We start from the raw sequence: 23,667 nt of genomic DNA on the forward strand, positions 1-23,667 counted from the left end.
TAGTCTATAGTCTAGTCTATAGTCTAGTCTATAGTCTAGTCTATAGTCTAGTCTATATTCTAGTCTATAGTCTAGTCTATAGTCTAGTCTATAGTCTAGTCTATAGACCAGTCTATAGTCTAGTCTACAGTCTAGTCTATAGTCTAGTCTATAGTCTAGTCTATAGTCTAGTCTACAGTTTAGTCTACAGTTTAGTATATAATCTAGTCTATAGTATTAATTTACGTAATTTCTCAAGAAACAAAACTATTTATCTAATGATTCTAATTGCATTTAAGAACCTCTGTTACATTACCTTATTTACGGACATTATAATTATTTATAATTTATATATATTTTATATAAACATCTTATGAATTATACTGTATGTATATAAGTAATACAATTTTTAGACAAACAGCAGGAGTTTTTCAACAAAATATAATACTAAATTTAAGGTACATACATGCTTACATTATTCAAACGTACATTTACACTTATAAAGCAAAGTAAAGAAGCATACATAGGATTTTTTTCAGAAATACAAATGACAAAAAACTAAACGTATGGCTAACATTGGGACTAGTATACCAAATAGTATTATACCAAAAGTGGCAAAAGAAAACCGTTAACTTGGAACTTACCTCTCTATACTAACTACATATATATAAACCCACAAATGAAGAGGTAGTCGTAATAATGGTAACAAGTATACATTTTGAACCCATTTTACTTACTTAACTCTAAAACATATTCGCTTTTCCATTTCAATGATATACTGCTGCTAGTTGAGTTGTAATTCCACTTACACTAGAGTTACAAAAACTTTTTCTTGCCTCTTCGTTCGTATGAGTGTTAGCTGAGTTTATTTGCGTCGCGAGTGTGTGAGTGTTATCAATGCCTTTGGTATTTTTTGGTGCACAGAAAGAATGAGCAAATAAATTGCCAACCTAAAAAAGAAAAAAAACTAAGAAAAGTGCAGTTTAGTAATAGAAAAACTAAACAAACAGCCATGTACCATATAGAAAAAATCTTTTTCTCTAGTTAATACACACGTGTGAGGCATTTCGTGGACTTTTATTGAACCTGAACTTTCAATATGCTTTTTTCTGGTTGACTGTTGTCTTTAGTTTAAAGTTGGTTATTTGTGTTATTGTGCCCGTGCTTGTGGTTGTCGCCTGTTGATAAACGTTTCAAGATACACTTAGAGAAATTTACTTATAAGGAAATATTGCTGTCAAATTTGACAATATGAGTTGACTATATTCAACTGTAGTCAATTCTAGTCACAGTAAGTCAATTCTAATCAGCTTTAGTTAACTCTTGTCAACTTTGGCTGTAGTTCATTGCTGTCAACTATAATTGTTTATAGTCAACTCTAGTCAACAACATTAAACTCTATTCTACGCCAAGTATTTCTATATTGAACTTAAGTCTACTATATATACTATAGACTTTATAGTCAACTTTTTTTAGTCGTCATAAATATAGGCTCTATATAAATATAACTCAAATATACTATAGTGAAGTTAAATCGACTTTAGTCAAGTCTGTTGACTATAATCGTTAATTAATTCTAGCTGTCTTTAGACAATACTAGTCCACTAAAACGAACTATTGTCAATTCATCTGCACTATCTATAAAAATCTACTACAGTACAGTACAGTCAACTATAATTATCTTAGGTCTACTATAATCAACAATGGTAAACTATAGTCATCTTTAGTTTACCGCATAGTTTTATATTGACAACAATATTCGACTACATTCAAATCTCAAATCAACTATAGTCTAGTCTATAAAATTTACTATTTTCATCTCCAGTCTACTATATAATATTGTCAATTCTTCTCTACTATAGTCAAACAAAGTTAACTTCAGCCGTCTATAGTCATATTAAGTAGACTATAGAAAGCTCTAGCCTACTTCAATCCACTCTAATCAGAAATTACTTAAATTTAGTAATCTCTGGTCGACTGCAACTTTAAATTTTAAACTAATTTCTTTCAGTGTTTTTCTTAGCCGCAATCCAAGTTTGATTGTACACAAATTTTTAGTTTTTTGTTAAAGCATTTTGTGTAGTTTTGGGTCGTTATTTTTTTTTAGATTTTTTGTACCCATTTCCTAGTGTAGTTTTACTTTGCTATAGTGTTTTGTTTAACTTTTTTATTTTGTACTGCTTATATACAGTATGGAATTGCATACATTTGACCATGTAAACGTTTTTGAATTTCATTTCATAAATTTTAAAAAGTAAAATTGTTGAATTGTTACGACTCTACACAGTCGTGTGCTGCTAAGCGTAAGTTTAAATGTTTGGTTTTATTTCGTAGTTATTGCAAATGTTTTTTATCGTTTCAATATAATTTCGAAATTTTGTGTTTGTTTTTTTAGTTTTTCCTTTTCTACAAACTCAATCACCTTTATTGTTTTAAGACGCCAAAGAGTTTCGTACATATTTTTTCACATCTGTAGTGAACGGCCCCAGTACAAAATGCCAGTAGTTATAGTTTTAAAGTGTTGTTGGCAATTATTTTGACCTGTTTAAAGCCACCACATTGCAGTTTTATTTTTATTATTTCAAAATAAATTTATCAGCTTTGTGTCTTTCTTTTATTTTTACCAAGTTTATTTTTAGGAAAATTACATGGCCACACGTTTTCCAATAAACGTTTAAATCATATATTTAAGTTATAAAGTGGTGGAAAATTGCTTTTATATTAAACGTTTAGGGGGTAATTTTTTTGTTTCGCTGTACTAAACTTAGCGACCTTTTATTTGAACTTTTTATATTTATATCATGAAATTTTATTGCTTAAATTTAATGTAATTGTGGCTTAATAAATTTATATTAACTTTTTCTACCTTTCATCTTGTCTCTTTTTAGGTAATTTTCTTTTAAAACTTGTCTATGAAAATTGGTTGTTGGTAAGAAATTTTTTGCTGTTTTATTTGATGTCTAGGAAAATTACTTCATTAGTTCATTACTTTCATTATTATTATAACATTTATGTTGGGATTTTTATTAAACTTTTTCTTTCTTCTATATTTATTAACTATCATATGATCATAAGCAATAAACACGAAAAATAAAGAGGAACTACTTTCAAAATACTTTTTAATTTAATTATGTAGTAGTTTTTAATGCTTTCCTATTGAGCTATTATACTAATAGTTTTTTGATAGAAAAGGGGGTTATTTTGAAAATTTTAGTGTTATACAAAGCTAAGAACTTTTACCAAAAAGCAATTTATGAGAGATATTTAAGCAATATTTTAAAATAAATATCTGAACGAAATAAGTAGACTCATTCGAAATACAAAATTCCAAAAATAGATGATTTTTTCAAATACATAAATTTACATATTCCTTAAAAACCTTTAAAGGTAAATAAATTTCTCACTATTTCTATTTTCTCTGTCTCCCGCGTAAACAAAAACTTTATTTTGTTTTAATAGCATTTCATTTTAATTGTTTCTATTATACTTATTTAAAGTTAATTAACTAACACCTTTTGCTACTACAAAGTACATTTTTACTGCTTAATAGGTTTTTTATAAGATTATGGTGGGAAAAACAGTAAAATTTCAACTATTATTAGGAATTGTGGTTTTAAAGTAAGTTTTTAATTTTTTAAATGAGCGAAGCATTAGCAAAAGAGAACTTTAAGCAATATATAGTCTATATATAGTCCATTCTATAGTCTAGTCTATAGTCAAGCCTATAGTATAGTCTATAGTCAAGTCTATAGTCAAGCCTATAGTATAGTCTATAGTCAAGTCTATAGTCTAGTCTATAATCTAGTCTATAGTCAAGTCTATAGTCAAGTCTATAGTGTAGTCTATATTCTAGTCTAGTCTATAGTCTAGTCTATAGTCTAGTCTATAGACTAGTCTATAGTCTAGTCTATAGTCTAGTCTATAGTCTAGTCTATAGTCTAGTCTATAGTCTAGTCTATAGTCTAGTCTATAGTCTAGTCTATAGTCTAGTCTATAGTCTAGTCTATAGTCTAGTCTATAGTCTAGTCTATAGTCTAGTCTATAGTCTAGTCTATAGTTTAGTCTATAGTCTAGTCTATAGTCTAGTCTATAGTATAGTCTTAGTCAAAATTTTAATTTTTCATGTTTGATTCACTCGTTTATCTCATAGTCTGGTCTACAGATGAACGTTCGCAGTGGTTTTTTTGTTTTTATACAACATATATGAGAGAGCTCTTTTCTATACTCTAGTATATACTCTAGTCTATACTATAGTCTATAATCTAGTCTTTACTCTAGTCTATACTCAAGTCTATATTTAAGTCTATACTCTAGTCTATGATCTAGTTAAAATTTTAGTTTTTTATATTTGATTCATACGTTTATCTTATAGTAACAGATGAACGTTCGCATCGACTTTTTTAAAAGTAGAAAAGTTTTGATTAATTCTTCCATTCAGATATTACAACAAATTACATTAACATATTTCCATTTATAAAAGCTTTAGCTTTTCTCTTTGTTAATGTTGGGTATACATTGTTCGTGATCGTATTATCTATCCGATCGACTTTTTATTATAAAAAAATTAATAAGGAACTTCCCTATAAGCACCGTTTCATTCATGAAAGGGGAATATTGTTGAATGTGCTCCAATTTTATCATTGAAATATATTTACTAGCTTCCATTGTGCTTAAAAACTATTTTTATGCATTATTGTTACAATATCTTGTTATGTCGAGGCATTCGTGTTCGTTTAAATCTATTAAATCTGTAGATATTATATACTGAAGCTTTTAAATCTGAGAGAAAAGCTTTAAAAGTTTCAACCTGCCACTATATCAATTAACACAATTTTTTAAATACATAAATTTAAACGTATTTAAAATAAAACAACTATTGTTAAAACAGAATTTAAAAAGAGAAAATAATTATTATTAAAAAAAATATATATACCTATATAATTAAATTGTAAAGAAGTCTACACAAGTTTTATACGTAATCTACATAGTATATTAAATACTTGGTTATCTTAGCTAAATATAAAAGTACAACTTTTGAATTTTTATTTTACGATTTTCTTTATTTTTATAACGAACTTTTTTATGTTGTTTTCTGTTAAAAACATCACTCATCTAATGCTATTTTTTATGATTCAACTATATGACTGAACACCTGGCAATATTTGATGAAGATTAATGAATAAACTCTTATAATATTGCACATCGTGCATTATATTTAAAATCGTATTTCTTTAGTTTTTTTTCTATAGTAATCTATAGCCGTTCTTTATGATTAAAATATGACTGAAGTGGCAAACAAGTGATATGAGTATTAGAACATTTTGAATGATGTTTAAAGTTAAAATTGAATGATGACAGGCTTAAGTGAAAGCTACATAAATTGTTAGAATAAAAACTAAAAAGAAAATAAATGTAAAATGAAAAGTTTTAAAATAAATGATGAACATAGTTTTGATTATGCAAAACGAATCAATTGGTTATAGTGAAAAAAACCTTAACTATCAATATTTTGTATGTTTATTTTAGATGTTCGAAATAAGGAAAATTTACTGAAATAGCTATTTTTCTTACTTGCAAACACGAAAACAGTTTATAATTTCATATCTTCATGATGGCGTCATGAAATAACTCCCCACGAAATAACTCCCCAAAACAAAAATGAAATAACTCCCTAAAAATTTGTTCAGAAAGCAAAAACAACGAAATTTGGGGATTTAATTCGTTTTTTGGGGCATTATTTCACATTTGAAATGGGGAGTTATTTCATTATGAAATAATTCCTCAAAATTCAAAAATGAAATAAATTCCTAAAAATATTTTTGGAATTTATTTCACACGAAATAAAATAATATATTTATTATAATTAATTTTATCCTCTGGGGTACATTGGGCACCGGCTTCGCTAAGAATACACTCTCCCTGTATCAAGAGTGTTCAGCCTTAGGCCGGCTATTTAGGAAATCTTTACTAAGCGAAGCCGGTGTTGGTCATATCATAGAGAGGTAAGTCCTTGCGTCCGGCCGTAGGCCGTCTATTTAGGAAATATTTATTAAGCGAAGCCGTTTTTGGACATCCCATAGAGTAGAAAGTCCTTGCGCCCGGCCGCAGGCCGGCTATTAAGGGACTTTTTATTAAGCGATTAAACAGAAATGTATTAAACATTGAAGTCCTACTCGAAAGTATGAGCGACCTACTTTTTTTAGAAATGTCACTAAAACTAAAATAATTCGTTATTTTTAAGTGGGAACTTATTTCATTTTAAAATTACGGATTTGTTTCGTATAAAATAAATCCCCAAAAATGGGGTGTTATTTCATTTTAATTTCGGAAGTTATTTCATTTCATTGGGGCTTTTTTCATTTTTAATTTGGGGAATTATTTCATAATGAAACAAGTCCCCAAATTTGAGGACTTATTTCATTTTTGTTTTGGGGAGTTATTTCGTGGGGAGTTATTTCATGACGCCATTCATGATAGGTTTGAAATAGTTTAGCTGTTCTTTTTAAATGTCATGTTTTACATATTCATTTTATATATGTATCAATTAAAGGATATGTTAAAATTATACACTTCTCAGAACACATTTAAATTAATGCTTGAATTCATTATGTTGTTTGTATGAATTATGTACATTTCCAACTAGATGTCACTTTTTCACTTGCAGCTTCAAATCTGCCCACTTTCTCTAGCCACTAATTTATAACGTATTTTCATATCTACAGCATCATCATCGCCATTCTATTGTATTTTTCTTTTTAAATTTTCTACTCAGTTTTTTTTATTCCAATTTATTTTTTCTCTGTCTGACACAAAAGCGAAATAACAATCGGAAAATATGAAGAAACAAAAAATAAAATGAGAAAATTAAGAAGAAAAAATATTCCAGCCAATAAACAGTTGGTTATGAAAGGTAATGGTAAAAAATTGTTTTTCACGAAAATTGGGTCAACATTTTATTTAGCATGATTGATTTTATAATCAACACACTATAAACAAAATTGAATTCGACAGGAATGAAAAAAAACATTGAGAAAAAGGAATTTTCATAAAAATAAGCATTTTGCTTATAGAAACATAAAACTATATGCATAAATATCGAAAAGTTAGAAAAAAAACAATATGATTGGTTTACTTTTGTACATGTTGTTTTCGGGTTTTAATCAAGTGTTGAATGGAAAAACGGGATATAAATGAGAAACTATTATAATTCCTATAAATTAAATTAGGATTTAATAAAAATATAAATATTTGTAGTATGAAGCAAAGAATGAGTTTTATACAAGTAAGAGTGTTATATTCGACTATGCCGAATTTTATATACCCACAATCAAATCGTGTAGAATTTAAGCGCTATACTCGTATTTTGAAGCCAATAGTGAGCGTTAAAGTCATTATCTGAGGGGACCCTATAAAGGAGGTAATAAGGGACCAATCCTTTTAAAATTCGGTAAATAGATTGTTGCTCGTAAGAAACTTACTTATATCGAAACAAGTATTTATACCCTACACCACTATAGTGGGGAGGGTATATTGGGTTTGTGCTGATGTTTGTAACATAGAAAAATATTCGTCCAATACCCACCTTAAAGTATACCAATCGGCTTAGAATCATTTTCTGAGTCGATTAAGCTATGTCCGTCCGTCCGTCTGGCTGGCTAGATGTCCATGTAAACCTTGTGTGCAAGGTACAGGCCGCAATTTTGAAGATAATTAGATGAAATTTAGCACACACGCTTTTTTTGGCCCAAGGACGAAGCCTATTGAAAATGGTTAAAATCGGTCCATTATTTCGACTAGCCCCCATACAACCGTACCCCCCAAATAGGGCCTTTTGGCTTATAATTAATTTAAATGATCTATTATGTTAACAAAAGTCGACAAAACTTAGTTTTATAGAACTTTAAATGACACTACCAATTTTTGTAATGATCGGGCTTCATTTGATCCTATCCCCCATACAAACTCCCCCTCAGAAAATGACTTAAAAGTCAAAATTCACTTACAAACACTAATAACACTTTTAAATTCTACATAAATATTATTGAAGAAGACTTAACTCCCCCTACCAACATTTTTAAGGATATGGCCATATTTTGCCCTACTCCCCTTTGAGCCCTCTTGTAAAAAAATTCTTTTTTTGCCAAAATAAAAGTAAAAATACTCCGAAATAAAGTTAAAAAAACAAACCAAATGCTTTATTTTTTTAAAAAAATGTTTTAAGTTAGTAATATATGAAGAGTAGGGTCATAAAATTTGGTAAAAAGATTTTGGACCGATATAAAATATTTTTGCAAAATTTCAACCCTTAAGGTTTTTTGGACATGGCTAAATCGTCTAAGAATTTAATAAGGAATCAGACTATGATCAATATTTCAATGTATTACAAACGAAACGACACAATCAATATACACCCCTTCTTTTTTGATGGTGGATATAAAAATAGGAGAAAAGAAAATACATATTACACACTGACAGATAGACTGACGCAAGTAGCTAAGCTACTTATGTCAAATTGAGACATACAAGTCATAAAATAAAGTAAAAAAGTCTAAAATAGAGATTATATAGTCAAAGGTAAGACCTTAGTCTTTATCGGCATAAGTAATTCGAAGAATCAGTCAATGAAATGCGTGTTAAAAACGTATACAGCTTCGGTATCTTCATGCAGAAGCAAACTTATGACTAAGAAAGTATTTATATTATTTATATGACGTTATAAAAGTACTTCTATGTAATCAGATCTTCTAATGCCACTAAAGTAATTAGGTAAGTAATTACAATCGATAGTCATTACCAAATTTTTGGTGGTTTTTTCAATTTTGTATGAGAGCCATAAGAAATTTTGCACCTGTTTTGCAATACGATTGACTTTGTATAAGTATTTACCTACTCAGATTTGTGTGGAAATCATTCCAGATAGAAAGTTTAAATTACTTTTGAATGGGGCATCGAGTAAGAGAATAGATCTGCAAACAAAAAAGATAATTGTAAAACCAGTTGTAAATCCAGAAAAGTCGGGTAAGCAGATTTGTAACTTTTTTTTTTGTTCATCGTCGAACAAAAATAAGTAGTGATTCACCTAAAAAGTAACTACTTATACTTTTCTCCAATATTACTTACTTACTTGCTGGGTATGTTAAAATGTTTCTTTATAACTTTTTTTTGCGGACAGATCCATAACTAAAATAATATTCCTCATGGAATGACTAATTTCTATATACCGTTACGTCTTCTGGTTGTAAAGCACATGATGCACAGCAAAGCTTATAATGAATATCGGTTCTATCCATCGGTTTTAACGTGCAAGATCAAAAGTAGTTATTTTGCACGGTAGACAAATACCACTAAAACGTTTCCAAATGGCGGAATTTATATGAATTTATATGGCGTATGAAATATTGTGTGGTATCGACACCTGATTCGTTTAATGCAAACATTTTCCGAAAAATTCTTCGAATATTATGCCAGATATAAAAACATCACAATGCTCGACCATATGTTGCAATACTTCTTAACATCTATTAAGAAAGAAGTGGTTGGAAAGTATTGCCCTACCTGCCTTATGGACCAGACCTTGCTGTTTTTATAGATACAAAAATGTCGCTTCTTGGAATACGTTATACTCTCGAACAGGATATCTGAATAATCCTCAAAAAATAAGCAGTATTTTTGGCGTAAAATCCAAATCGTACCCATCAACATATCTAACAACATATGTTTCAAAGACAATTACATATCGTCTGGATTACATAGAAGTAGTCTAATGTGGTCTTACTAATAATTTGTTATATATAAATACTTTCTAATAAATCTTGCCTGTGAAGGTTTAAAAGTTTCATACGATTTATAACACTTACCTCCAATGATGTTAAAATAATGACTAAACATACAATTGTGTAAGTAAATTTTAATATTTTATCGAATAATATAGAATATATTAGAAGATTTACCAATTTCATCTCATATATATCAACATTTTTACAACTCTCTACGCTTAAACAAGAAATTTCCGGAAAAATTCTTGATTTATTGCTAACCAAACGAAGTTTTTGCAAATTCCCAAAACCTAAAAAATAACTATAAATTTTTTCATCTTAAATTATACACGGACTTCATGTGGAGGAGTTAGATGAAAAAACAAAAAGAAAACAGATAAAACAATGACTGTGGGCAGTTTAAATGTTGCAACATCTGATGAACATACATACAAATATTCTTTACAGTATATTGTTATTTTACTTCCATACCACACATGTTGATACAGAATAATAGAGTTTATAAAGTTGTTAATATTGACCATCATTGCGCACTTGTAACACAAAAAAAAAATTATATATCAAAATGAATAATGAATATATATGTGAACTTAAAATACAGTCACTAGCAATAAAGTACTCAAACAAATTATTTATAGCTTTAAAACTATATTCTAAATTATTTACTTCTACATGTTTTAAAAGTTTTGAATTACATTACTTTACTTTTGCTCTCAACTGTTCACCACATGAAACGTTTTCGGTTTCAACAATTCAGTTGATGATGACGATAATGCTTTTGGCATTGATTGTAAGTATCACGTTTTCATTTCCCAGCTTCAAGTCTGTTTCTTTTTTTTTCAAATCTACACAAACAATATTATTTTGCTGATATTTTATTCGAGATACTTACTGCTTGCAATCTATTTATTTAATGCAGTTTTCACTACTAAAACATCTTCCATCGTTTTTCTTTGCGAATTCGAATAAAAAAATCAAACTGCTTAGTTTAACAAAACTGTAGTAAATGAAAAAAATCTTTAATAATTTTTAAACACATTTAACAGAAACAATCCAATTATAGCTACAGTAAACTAATGTTAGATGGGAAAACCGTTTTCAATTAAATGTACTCATAACATAAGTACTGTAAATCGTTTAACAACTGTACTAACAAAATTGAGTACAAAATTTTCAATTCTTTATATTTTTGTTTTCGATTTTGTTTTTCTACAACTTTAAGCTGTATATTGTTTCAAAAATTGTACAAAAAGACGAAAGAAAAAAACAATAGCATCTGAGTAGCACATACTTATAATACAAATTGCTTCAGCAAATTTCTCAATTTCAGTGTTACGAACATCAGTAGGTGTTTTCTTAGAAATATTAAATCAAATAAAATTGTGAAATCTTTAGTTCATAAAATAATAAATGTTATAAGAGTATATTTCATTCAACACGTGTAATAATTTTCGTATTCACATACTATTTAGTTTACAAGAATTTCAAGGAATGGGAAAAGTTGTAGAAATGTTTGAAGTAAGAGTGTGTTTTGCAATACAATCCATATAAGATAAAATCAATTAATCAAGATGGTTCATATTATATACATATATATAGGGACGCTTTTGTATATGCAAAAAAAAAAGTTTGTTCTAAAAATTTTGATATTGCGTTGTTGGTATTGCGTTTTGCCAGCTAGAATATCACCGAATATTTGTACGTCGTAGCTTACACTGTTATCAAAGCCACTTTTTTATTTATGGTATTAATACAACATCTAACTAGGTCTTTGAAAGCTTGCTTGATTAACGACAAACTCCACGAACATTCACAATACAGGTGATCAATAGAATCTACAAGTGAAACTATGAAGATCATGTTGCACAGCTGCATAATGCAATTCGAGTGGTAACTGGCCACTGGCTTATTATATTAATTCCTCCCGTGTTAGCCTGTGCAGTATATTATTATTACTGTTGATTTTTGTGAGACTTACCACCACCCCATTGTGTATCTCACACGCAGGTGGCAATTTACATATACGGAATGTAACATCTTTTGCCATAGAAGCACCGCTGGGAAACGACAGGTTTAATATCAATCTAACCCCGAAGGAGAATGCAATCACTGGTTAGAGCCGATAGAAGGGACGGACCCAAAATCAGGTGAAAACACCCTATTGCTGCGATGATTAAAGCCATGTACTTACGAACATTCTCATCATCTAAAGACTTACTCCAGTACATTCCTAGACTTCTTAAAGTCGCTCAACTACACGCCAATTACCTCACCTAGGTACTGTTGCTGAAACAGAAGTAATTGTTGGTTTTAATACACAGATTTTTATTTAAATCTTTGTCATTTCGACAAATACAACTCAGCATTCCTTTCGACCATCAGATACTAGTGTATGATGGTACATCTCACTCCAAGACCTACCCATTTTTATTAAATCACTGCCTGTTCTGTGGTTTGTACCGCTCCAAGAAACTAGGATATTTCACCGTGTATTAGTCATTTAACCAAGAACCCACTTCCCGCGAATTTAGGTTTAATCTAGACAGGACAAAGTATTGCGGGCAACTCACCAATAGTTTATACTCCCAGAAAACTAAAGGTACTGGAGTCACCTTTTTCCCAGGATTACAATACAAAAAGGTGTGGATCATCACTTCTTGTTGTATTAGCACTGGCCGCCAGTTTATAATCCCGGAAGACTAAAGGTACTGGTATTACCTTTTTACCCCGGAATTACAATACAACAAGATGTAAATCATTCATTAAAGATGTTAAACTTCTTTTAAATCGTGTGACAAACTGGTTTTAACACGATTTAGATCGATTAGGCCAAAATCGAACGCGAAATTCAAAATTAGATTTCACAATATAAGCCAAATATGGGCAGTAATATCATGATCACGCTCTCTTCAATTGCTGATTTTTATTGAATTCACTTTTGATCGATGTTTAATCACTAACGTTCTAAAAGTTTAATCACTAACGCGATTAAACGTTAGTGAATAAACGTGAGCAGAATGTTTGCTTATGGGCAGGGTTTTTTTAAAGATATAAGATTGTGGTATAAACCCTTTTTTAAATAATAAATAAGTGCATATAATAGAATATAAGTAGCAAAGGAGCATATTATAACCGCCCCTTTTTTGTATTGTTCTGAAGTCTGTAGTTCTAAAATTAGACTTTTTCGTACCAGAATATATTGAATGTGGTGTCGATTTTAAAAGATTTATTTAAATTTATCTGCAGTAGTTCCATATCACTAATTGTGTTAGAAACTTTTTACTCACATCTTCAATAAGACTTCGATATAAATTGAAAATATTTAGATTATTTAATAAAAAGCATTAAAAATTTAATATTATTTTTTTACAATTACTTTCACACTTTACTATATATGTCAAAAAAATCAATTACCAATTGATATAAAACTATAAATTAAAAATGTGCAGTTTTTTCCTCAATGTTAGAGGACAAATACTTTATTGTTGTCATAATTGTAATTATGCAAACAATTGATTTTCCACTTAAATTACATGTCTAACTACGTTGAACTAGCAACAGCAGAAATAACAATAAACTAGGTGTCACTAAAATACATAATAACAAATAATTAATTTGCAATTTAATAGCAAATTATTAGAAAAATATGTGTATATTGTGGACTTTTACTTTTATAAAATTCATGTATATTGTGCTGTGCTGCAATTGAATAAACAAAAATATTTCATAAAAGCATTTTAAATTAAACTATGAAAAACAACAACCCAGCAAAAGGTTGTTAATGCATTTGCAATAAATCAAAATATTTTTCATTGTCCTTAACATAAGATCTTCTCTATTATATAGATGGTTTACAAGAGAAGATATTATTTCACTGATATTTAGGCTTTTTACATGTAACCATAATCTAAGAGCTTGTCTGCAAAATTATTACAGTGTAATACTTTTTTTGCTAGGACTTTTTACATTAGTATTACATTTTAATTTCCGTTAAAATACATTAGCAATCAATTCAAAATGATTATAATTAAAAATTTATTTTGGTTCTGTGTTATTGCAAAAAGCCTTTAACCTTCGGTTCAAAAAACAAATTAAGAGAATAGAGCTAGATACAAGATGTCACAAATAAAAATTAAACAAATTATAAAAAATTTTAAATTTTTTCAACACGTATAAAGTGTAAAATCTTTCCAGTTTCCATATCTAGTTTTAACATATCAAATAACAATAACAAATTTTACAATTACCTAATCTACACCACCATAGTGGTGATTGCATTATGTGTTAGTGCTGATGTTTGTAACACATAAAAATATTGTTCCTATACTCACCTTAAATTATACCGATCAACTCAGAATCACTTTCTGAGTCCTCTTAGACATGTCGTCCGTCTGTCCGGCTAGTTCATGCATAAAATGTTAACCAAACATGTTTTTTGGCACAGGAACAAAGATTATTGAAAATTGCTGTAATCGATTTGGGCTTTTTATGTAATGATTACGTCCGATATACGTTCTGATGATATACGTTCATTTCGTGATCCTATGTCCTTTTTTAAAGTAAAATTTTCCAAAAATATTTTAAAATACTTTTACTGATCAAACAATGCTTAATTTGATCTCAAGCGAAAAAGAAGAGTTTGAACACTTTTTCGTTTTATTCATTGTTTTATGTCAGGATAAATAGATGTCAAAAATATATTTTTAAACTTTGTGTTCTTTAAAATGGACACATATGGACTACCTCCTATATAAAGCCTCTTTTATAAAATTAGTTTGTTATCAATAAATTTCTTCAATACTTCGGAATTAAGAAAAAATTCAACATAAATGTTTCTTTATAAAAATTAAATAATTTTTAAAATTTGGTGTAAGGTAACGTATGTTCGTAAATAACTATACTATGCTACTTGTTTGTAATAATATTAAATTTAAATTGTAAAAATAAAACCAAAAAGAAAATGTTATTGAAAAGTGACAATAGAGCAGACAGCAGTCAATTGAATTATACATAAAATGTACAAATACAATGAAAGGCTTTTAAAAAACAAATTGAAAAATATATTAAAAAATAATAAAAAATTAATTGTGTAAATGACAGATTTTTGTGTGAATGAGTTTTGTGCAGGTATTTATAGCTGCTTCTAACTAATACTGACAAAAATCTATAGCTACATTGCATTGTGTTCGAATCAATTAATTTTGTATATAAAATACTTTTTATTTCTACTATTTTATATACAAGCAAAGGCGAATTAAAAATATTTTTCTACATATTTTTTTGGAATTTTTATTTTATGAAAACTAAATTATATTTTATATACGAATAAAATAATTTTTGCAAAATTTTATGTGTTTAAATTAGTTTTCCTTTATTTTATCTTTTCTAACTTTATTTAACTGCCATCATCGTTAGATTAAAGTTTTCTTATTCTTTTACTTTAACTTTCTAATAATTTTCATCTTAGATAATTTCATCAATAAATTAGTCTTTGTTTTTCTTCATGTTTTATATTGAACTTGTTGTCTTACTTGTCTCATAAAAGTTTATTGCCCTCCCAAAAGAAAAAACTCAAAGCCCAATAACCACCAGTAAACGCCACACAATTCACCAAGAAAAACAAAAAAACAAATCTGTTTTATCAGGTTGAGGTAGGGTAGGAAATACACAACAACTTAAGAAATTAAATTGCTAGCGAGAAAAACAAACAAAATACAACCCGAAAAAAAACTTATTGGAAATTTATTTATGATAACTTAACATAAAACCATAATATTTCGTGTGTCGATTGTATATCAAACGACAAGTTACAGCAATGAAAAAAAGTAAATGGAAAAACCATTTTTGTAACAACAGCAGCGTACTTTACTTGTACTTTCGTGCCATTGAGCAAATTATTTATGCGAGTTGGCTGGATTTTCTTGTAAAGTAGTTAAAGTGGTTGAAAATAGGAAAAAACTGAAAACAAAATTTAACTGAGTAAGTAAAAGTGTAGGTAGTAGGCAAATAGCAAGGTAGCTACATATTTTGATTACTTATGTAAAATTATGTAAGGTTATTCCAATAGTATATTTTATTTCAGTACAAGTTCTAATTGATAAAAGCTTTTATTTAATTTCTAGCGTATATTTTCATTTGTTCTTGGTATAAAAAACGAAAACTTTTTAATAACACATTAAAAAACATAGAAGACTCCAATTAAACGTTCTAAATGGTAATGTTAAATCAATCATTATATATATTCAAAGCTTAATTTACTTTAAGTTTCACCAGTTAAGCTTTATAGCTTCATCTAATTGTCTAATTTAAGCTTTAAGAATGGGTTCAATTCCAAATCCTTATTAAGCTTTCAGTTTCAATATTCTAAAAGCAAGATTTAATATTCACTATTAAAGCTTTATATAATGCATTCATAGTTTTTATTAAGCTCTTAATCATAAAGTTCAACTTAAGTTTCAGCTTCTTAGATTTGTATAACACATTTAATGTTAAAATACAGCTCTTTGTGTAGTATAATAAAAGCTTCAACTAATTATATAATTTAAGCTTCAAGAATAGGTTGAATTCAAAAGCTTTATATAAAATTTTAAAAGCTTTTATTAATCTTTCTTATTGCAATTCTAATTTCAGCTTTTTATGCTCTTGGTTACCTTAGGCTTGCATAAAGTTCAATTAAAAGCATTTATGTTGGCTTTTATATAAGGATCAAAGAATTGAGTTGTAGATTTGATTATACTTTAGTTTAAGCTTTCATAAAAGCATTATTGCAACCGTTTGAATATCTTTATATACTTTATTGAAAAACCAAAAATCTTCAATATTATCAGTTTAAATAAAAACAAAATGCTCTCTCAACTTGTATATTTTGGTATAGCATATATTTAGTTACAATTTATATAATTTTCTATAGTCTACATTATTTGGCAAGTGTTAATTTTTTTAATTATAAATACTATTTTTAATATTTTAAAGTTTTGTATTTCTATTTTTAACAAAAACTTTACATCACCTATGTTTGACCAAACTAAATATATCTTCTTTTAAAAACCTTTCAAGAATGTTAGTTATAAGAACAATACAAATCTTAGAAATGCTTAGAAAAACTTTTTCTGTTTCACTTTGTTTTACTTTATTTTCTGTATGATTTAGTTTTAAAGAAAATAATATAAAAAAACGTTTATACATTTTTACATTGCAAACAATATATATGTACTTCGTACATATTTATTCTCCTAAATACATAAGTACATATTTTTACTGCTGTATTTTGTGTTTGTTTTGTTGATTAGAAACGATAAAACTTTACAACTCTAATGGCAATTGAGTCAGTTAGACGTTTGCAAAAATATAACCAGACATCTAAACGTAAAGCAATCAGGATAGACTTTTGAACTTTTTTTCTAATTTGATCTTAGAAATAATATTATTTTACTCAATTCATTTGCTGCATTAAAATTTTAGGTATAGCTTATTGGAAATTGAAAACTAATAGTAATTTATTAAAAAATGTAAATCCTAAAAGAAAACTTTTATTATAAAAAAAATATGACAAAATAAATTTATACTAGAAAAATTAAAAAAAATATATATTTTTTTATACTTGCAAATTTGATAATAACAGTGGTGTATGAAAAAATTTTACAAACATTGGGGAAAATTTAATTCTTACCTTGACACTTTAAAGAGTGTATATAGAAAGAGATATTAAATATTTACATCTCAAAATACTACAATTCGTCTGAAGTGATTTTTATTTTTTTATCATGTCCTTGTTTTACGTATATTAAATAATTCATTAGTATTTATTTATTTATTTATTTATTTATTTATTTATTTATTTATATTTATGAATTCATGTTTTACATAATTCTTATTGATTTTAATATAAAGTTTAAAAAGTAAATAATACAGGTGTTCACTTGCAGATTACAAATAATTTATTTTATTATTGAAAAAAATTAAAAGTATATTTATTATTTTTTAAATTTTATGTAACTGTGTTAACACTAAAAACAAAACGAATTTATCTCAATAATATTAAATTTTAACATCTGAATGATCACTGGTGCGATTAGGATCATTACGTTATTATACCCTACACCACTATAGTGGGGAGGGTATTATACGTTTGTGCTGATGTTTGCAACACTCAAAAATATTGGTTCAACACCCACCTTTAAGTATACCGATCGACTTGATGAAATTTGGACCAAGCGTGTTTTTTGGCACAAAGGGGAAGTCTATTGAGAATGGTTGAAATCGGTCCATTATTTCACCTAGCCCCCATACAAACGTACCTCCCGATTTGGGCTTTTTATGCCATAATTACGTCAAATATATTATTATCTCTCTAAAAATTGGCACAAATAATTTTTATATAAGTATAAATGACACTGCAGATTTTCGTAATGATCGCCCCTTATTTGAACCTAGCCCCCATACTTCAAATAATATCTTAAACGTGTAAAATTGACTTGTAACCATGTGTATCGCAATGAAACGCAACATAATTAACTATTATTTAAAAATATATCCTTTTCCCAAATTTAATGAGGATCGGCCTATATAAAGCCTCATTTAGAAAATTTTGTTTTTATCAATAAATTGCTTAAATACTTTGGAATTAAGGTAAAATTCAACATAAAAGTTTCTCAGTGAAAAAATTTTTTTTTATAATATACTCATAGTGTAGGGTGTTATATAGTTTTTATTATTCAGACACTAGTTGTCTGTCGACATCATGGGCAAATAATTGACCACGTCTGCGATTAACATTACATAAGCTTTCGTATTCATCTTATTTAATGGTAATCTGTACCACCTAAGATTCTTGGGAACAATGCAGTAGAAATGAGAACAGCATATTAAACCACCATCTTTGGTAGCCATCTTTACAGGTCGCTGTATATTAAGTAAGTGCACATTCTAGGCGATTGCATTTTCAATATAAAGACTGTTTAGATTGCGTTCTGAATATATACACACATGATATGTTTACTTTTATTAGATCACTGTTTAGAGTTTCCACGACATCCAGACTGGAAACCTTTCAAACGTAGTACTGATTGGATACCGACGGAATTTATATAACAAAACTGTGAGCAATTGTCTTTAAATTTTTACCAATAGCAAACCAAACTAGAGTTACTCTGAGTACTGGAATATTCAAAAGTTCCTGAGAACAATAGAGGGAACATAATAGCATTAATCAATAGCGTTAACAAATGCCAGGCGATCGAATTTTCTAGATAATAAATAGTGAAGAAGTTTTCCTTATGAAGAAGAGACTATTGCAAATTTCCCTTGGTTATGTCCAGCTATGACTTTAGGAAGTTCGCTACTGCACTGGCTTAGATAAAGTCGTAATGTACGAACTTCTTTCGGGAAACAAAACGAGACCATGCCATGAGTCGCACAATTTAAGTTAACTGTGATATATCTTAATTACGTGTTAATTAAATCAATTATTAGAAAGCTTAAAGAAAAAAAAAAAAGATTTTTCGTAACTTTGAAATTTTATCTTAACACGATAACGATAATTAAATTTTAATTTAGAAAGCAAGTTTCTGTTTCAAGTAATGAACATATTTTTAATGTCTATACTTCTAAAAAAAATCTCTCTCAAATCCTTTTAAACCTAAAACTTTATATTTTTGGCAAATTAATGTAAAACATAAAATTCGTGTTTGAAATACACAAAACTAAATTAAATAAGAGAACAAAAAAATAAAGAAAAATATCCCAAAAATTATAATAAATACACAATTACTTTTTATTATCTCAACAGTTAACAATTGCAATATATAGTAAAACATGTTTCGAAATTTTATTTTATTTCTTTTTAGCATTTTTCTTTTTTTTTTTTTTTGTGAAAAAATATTTTTTTATAATATATATGTATATAATCACATACATAATTTTGTATTTTTACTAATTTTTCTTAAAATAAAACCATTATTTTGGTATGCTGCACGTTGTTTTTTCATTCAAGCTTTTAAACGTTTTCATGTTGACCATATTTTCTGCTTTTTTTTCTTCTTCGTTTGACCATTACTAATCATGTACAATAGCGAATGTGTACAATATAATGGCTGCGAAATAACTGAAACATGAAAATAGAAAAAAAAAAACGGTTTTATTACTTTGGCCAGTTGGCCAATTTTGAAAGGAAGAATGGAAAAAAAATGTAGAACAAAAAACATGTCTGACAGTTTAAAGTTTTGTTAATGTAAGTCTGCAGAGGAAAACCGTTTTGAACACGCAATTTAAATGGAACTGTTAAATTTAATGGAATTATTGAAACTGGACAAGGAATACGAAACAGATAGAATATTTACTTTTTTGTTTGACAATTTGTGCAAAATATTCTTATCAACAGTTTGTTACTTTATTAGAAAATTTAGCGATTTCCTGTCTAATAACTATATAACAATATAACCGAATAATTTAAAACTGTTTAATTTATATTACTCTATAATCAATCCAATCTATAGAATATGTAAATTAATATTTGTAACAATTAACAGTTTAATTTACATATTTTATAAAGTGCAAAGGATAAATAATATATGTATTTACTTAATTCATAAACTATAATCAATAAAGATTCCGTAATCAATTACATATATATCAATGGGAGGCACCCCAAAGGCAGATAGTACACAAATATGAAATTATTTTTGACTTAAAAACAACAACTAATTGAACCTTGATAGAAACACAAAATAATACTAACACGTAATTAAAACCCCAGAAGATTCGTAAGAAGTATTAAACAAGTAAGAAGTTATAGTCGGGCGAGGCCGACCATATAATACCATATAATATTGCCTCAGATATATTAAAGTCATTTACTGTTTAATAAAACTATGGATATTTAAGTAAAATTTTGATGGGGGCTTTTTAGAGGGGTTAATTTCAAATGAGGCCCTATAATTATATAGTTCATTAGGGTCATCAAGACAAGTATAGAACTTGTTTTTGCAGCTTTTTGTCGAGGTACGAGTATGTTAAACATAATTATGAACTTAAAAGCCCTATTTAGCGGGTTCTGTTCTATGGGGTCTAGGTGAAATAATGGACCGATGTTAACTATTTTCAGTAGGCTTCGTCTACAGTACCATAAAAGATCATGTGCTACATTTCATTGAATTATCTCCATAAATGCGACCTGTAATTTGATTACAATGTTTACATTGTAATGGGGGCATGGTGAAATAATGGACCGATCTTAACCATTTTCCATAGGTTCCTGGGATAATAGAAGATCATGTATCAAATTTCATTCAATTATCTTCAAAATTGCGGCCTTTAGTTTGATTACAAGGTTTACATGGACGGACGGACGGACATAGCTAAATCGACTCAGAAAATGATTTTGAGTCGATTGGTATACTTTAATGTGGGTTTAGGACCAATATTATTGTGCGTTACAAACATCAGCACAAACCCAATATACCCTCCCCACTAAAGTGGTGTAGGGTATAAAAAGGAAACAAAACCCAGAAAATTTGGAAAGAGTCATTGTAAGCCTCTTTGACAATATTATACACCCATAACGAACCTTTTAAATGACTGGAACGAAATTTTTTCAACACTTGGGTTAGCTCAGCCACTACAAGAACTGCTAGAAAGACACATACATATGTACATAAATATTCCAAAATAAACAATATAATCGACATTATTATTACTACTATTATTTACATATATATTTACTATACAAATCTCAATTGTATAACAATCAGCATGAAATATGACTAAAATCACTTCAGAACTAAACAACAAATTTTGTAATTTATTTCTAAAACTAATATAAAACAATTTCCGCTTTCTTTCCTATTCTATTTAATTACAGATTCACTGGCACGTGCACAAGTCACTGTTGAACCCAATACAGCTGTATTAAACGAAGGCGATCCCACAGAATTGTTGTGTCGTTATGCACATCATACAATAACATATTGTCGAATTGAAATACCTGGTGAATCGAAAATATTTAATTTATCTCCTGAATGGAATAAAACTCCTGGGTTTACGTACTTTGGTAAAGGTTTGCAAGCTGGCGAGTGTGGTGTTAGCATACAACGTGTCAAGGCTCTAAATAATGGTCAGGTCAAGTGTAATCTAGGCGTTGAGGGTGAAGAATTATCGGGCACAATTGATTTGGTGGTAGCATGTAAGTTTTAATGGGATTTTTAAAGACCATAAGACAAATCAGTGCTATTTGTTATTTAATTAATTATTATTATTTACTTTTTTCCTAGTACGTCCCAAACAACCTTTGGTTGAATTGATTACCAAACCCGACCGTGAAGGTTATTTCAATGCTCACAGCAATTTCCAGGCTCGTTGCATTGTACCCGAAGGTCGTCCAGCTGCTAATATTACTTGGTTGATTGATAACCAGCCTGCTGATAAGCGCGTTGGTCCCTTAGATGTTACTTCTAATAATCCTAATGGTTTGGAATTATCCACCACTATCCAAGAGATTCAATGGACTTTGACTCCCGAAGATAATGGCCGTAAATTGGTTTGCCGTTCTCATCATCAAACAGATCGTGAAAATTTACCACCTCAAGAGGGTTCATTCAATTTGTTAGTGCGTTGTAAGTATAATGATTTTTGTTAAAAAATAAATATATTTTTTTTTAATAAATGTTTTTAAAAAATTTTCGTTCGAAAAACATGCATGTTTGATAATTTCAATCTTTTAATAGAAAATTTTTGAAAGTTTTTTTTTTCTCTTTTTATAGAAATTTTATTTTTATAGAAAACTTTTTTCTATAAAAAAATGTTTGATACATTTTCTTTTTTTTTCTTTAAATATTCGAAAATTTCTAATAAAATTCCGACAATTTTTTATTTTTATTTTTTTTTACATTTTTTTCTTATAGAAAATTTTCAATGAATTTTGTTATTATAGAAAATTTTCGAAAAATAATTTAAATTCAAACATTTCGATAAATATTTTTTTTTAATTGAAAATTGTCGATATATTTTCCTTTAAAGAAAATTGTCTCTATTTCTAACAATACTAAAAAATTAAGATTCAAATCATTATATTTAACTCTTTCACTTTTCTCTTGCCCAGATTCTCCCATCCAACAGGAAGAAACACTCGTCTACGGCCTCTACCTAGACCAAACCGTTACCGTTAATCTGACCATTCGCTCAAATCCCGCACCCATTGTCGAATGGACTATTGATGGTAATGTGATACGTCAAGGTGAACAAGATGGTCGTTTCTCGGTATTTGAACCAGTCTACTTGGGACAAGACATGTACAATGTAACATTAATAATTGCCGGTTTAACCTTGGAAGATACAACGAAAACATACAATTTAAGAGCATCGAACGCATTGGGCTACGCAGACTATACCGTACGTATTAGTTCATCTGCCACACCACCAGCAAGTGGTTTAGAAATTGGTGCTATTGTTGGTATTGTTGTTGCGGTGGCAATACTTGTCTTAATCGTACTTTTGGTATTGTTTGCACGTGCCACTGGTAGATGGTGTTTTGGAGGTGAGTAAATTGTATAATTGTTCTTTAGATGTAATTAGTTTTTTGAGTAGATTATTAAGAAAGTACTAATTTTAATTTTAAATTAAAAAACAAACAATACTGATAAAAGTTTATATTTTTATAATATTTTCTTAAATATATATATACATACATGTATTAATTTGTAACATTATTACATGTCTCACAGTGGTATAGGAAAAAAAAAAAGAGGGAAATAATTCGGTAACTTCTAAACGGTTAATCCGATTTTAATGAAATTTGATATGCACAAAGAGAAGGTGTTGTCGAGTTTAGGTTTTGAATTTGGACCTTATAGGCCAACCAGGGGCCTGGCGGGGGGTCCTCAAATTAGGACACCTCGGCTATGTTAAATTTTTAAAACGA

The 23,667-nt window shown here is 28.5% G+C and overlaps 1 protein-coding gene across 5 annotated transcripts in view; it reads left to right on the plus strand.

Moving 5' to 3' along the window:
• LOC111691206 (fasciclin-3) overlaps window positions 1-23,667 on the plus strand; it is a 186,307-nt gene that overhangs the window by 134,371 nt on the left and 28,269 nt on the right. For all 5 annotated transcript variants that reach the window (XM_023453860.2, XM_023453858.2, XM_046956465.1 and 2 more), the window contains exons 2-4: window positions 21,613-21,933; window positions 22,022-22,363; window positions 22,849-23,283. In XM_023453860.2, coding sequence (XP_023309628.2) covers window positions 21,613-21,933; window positions 22,022-22,363; window positions 22,849-23,283 — 1,098 coding nt within the window. The remainder of the gene's footprint in view (window positions 1-21,612; window positions 21,934-22,021; window positions 22,364-22,848; window positions 23,284-23,667) is intronic.

The sequence above is a fragment of the Lucilia cuprina genome, chromosome 2 (assembly GCF_022045245.1).
Source record: "Lucilia cuprina isolate Lc7/37 chromosome 2, ASM2204524v1, whole genome shotgun sequence".
Classification (NCBI taxonomy): Eukaryota; Metazoa; Arthropoda; class Insecta; order Diptera; family Calliphoridae; genus Lucilia; species Lucilia cuprina.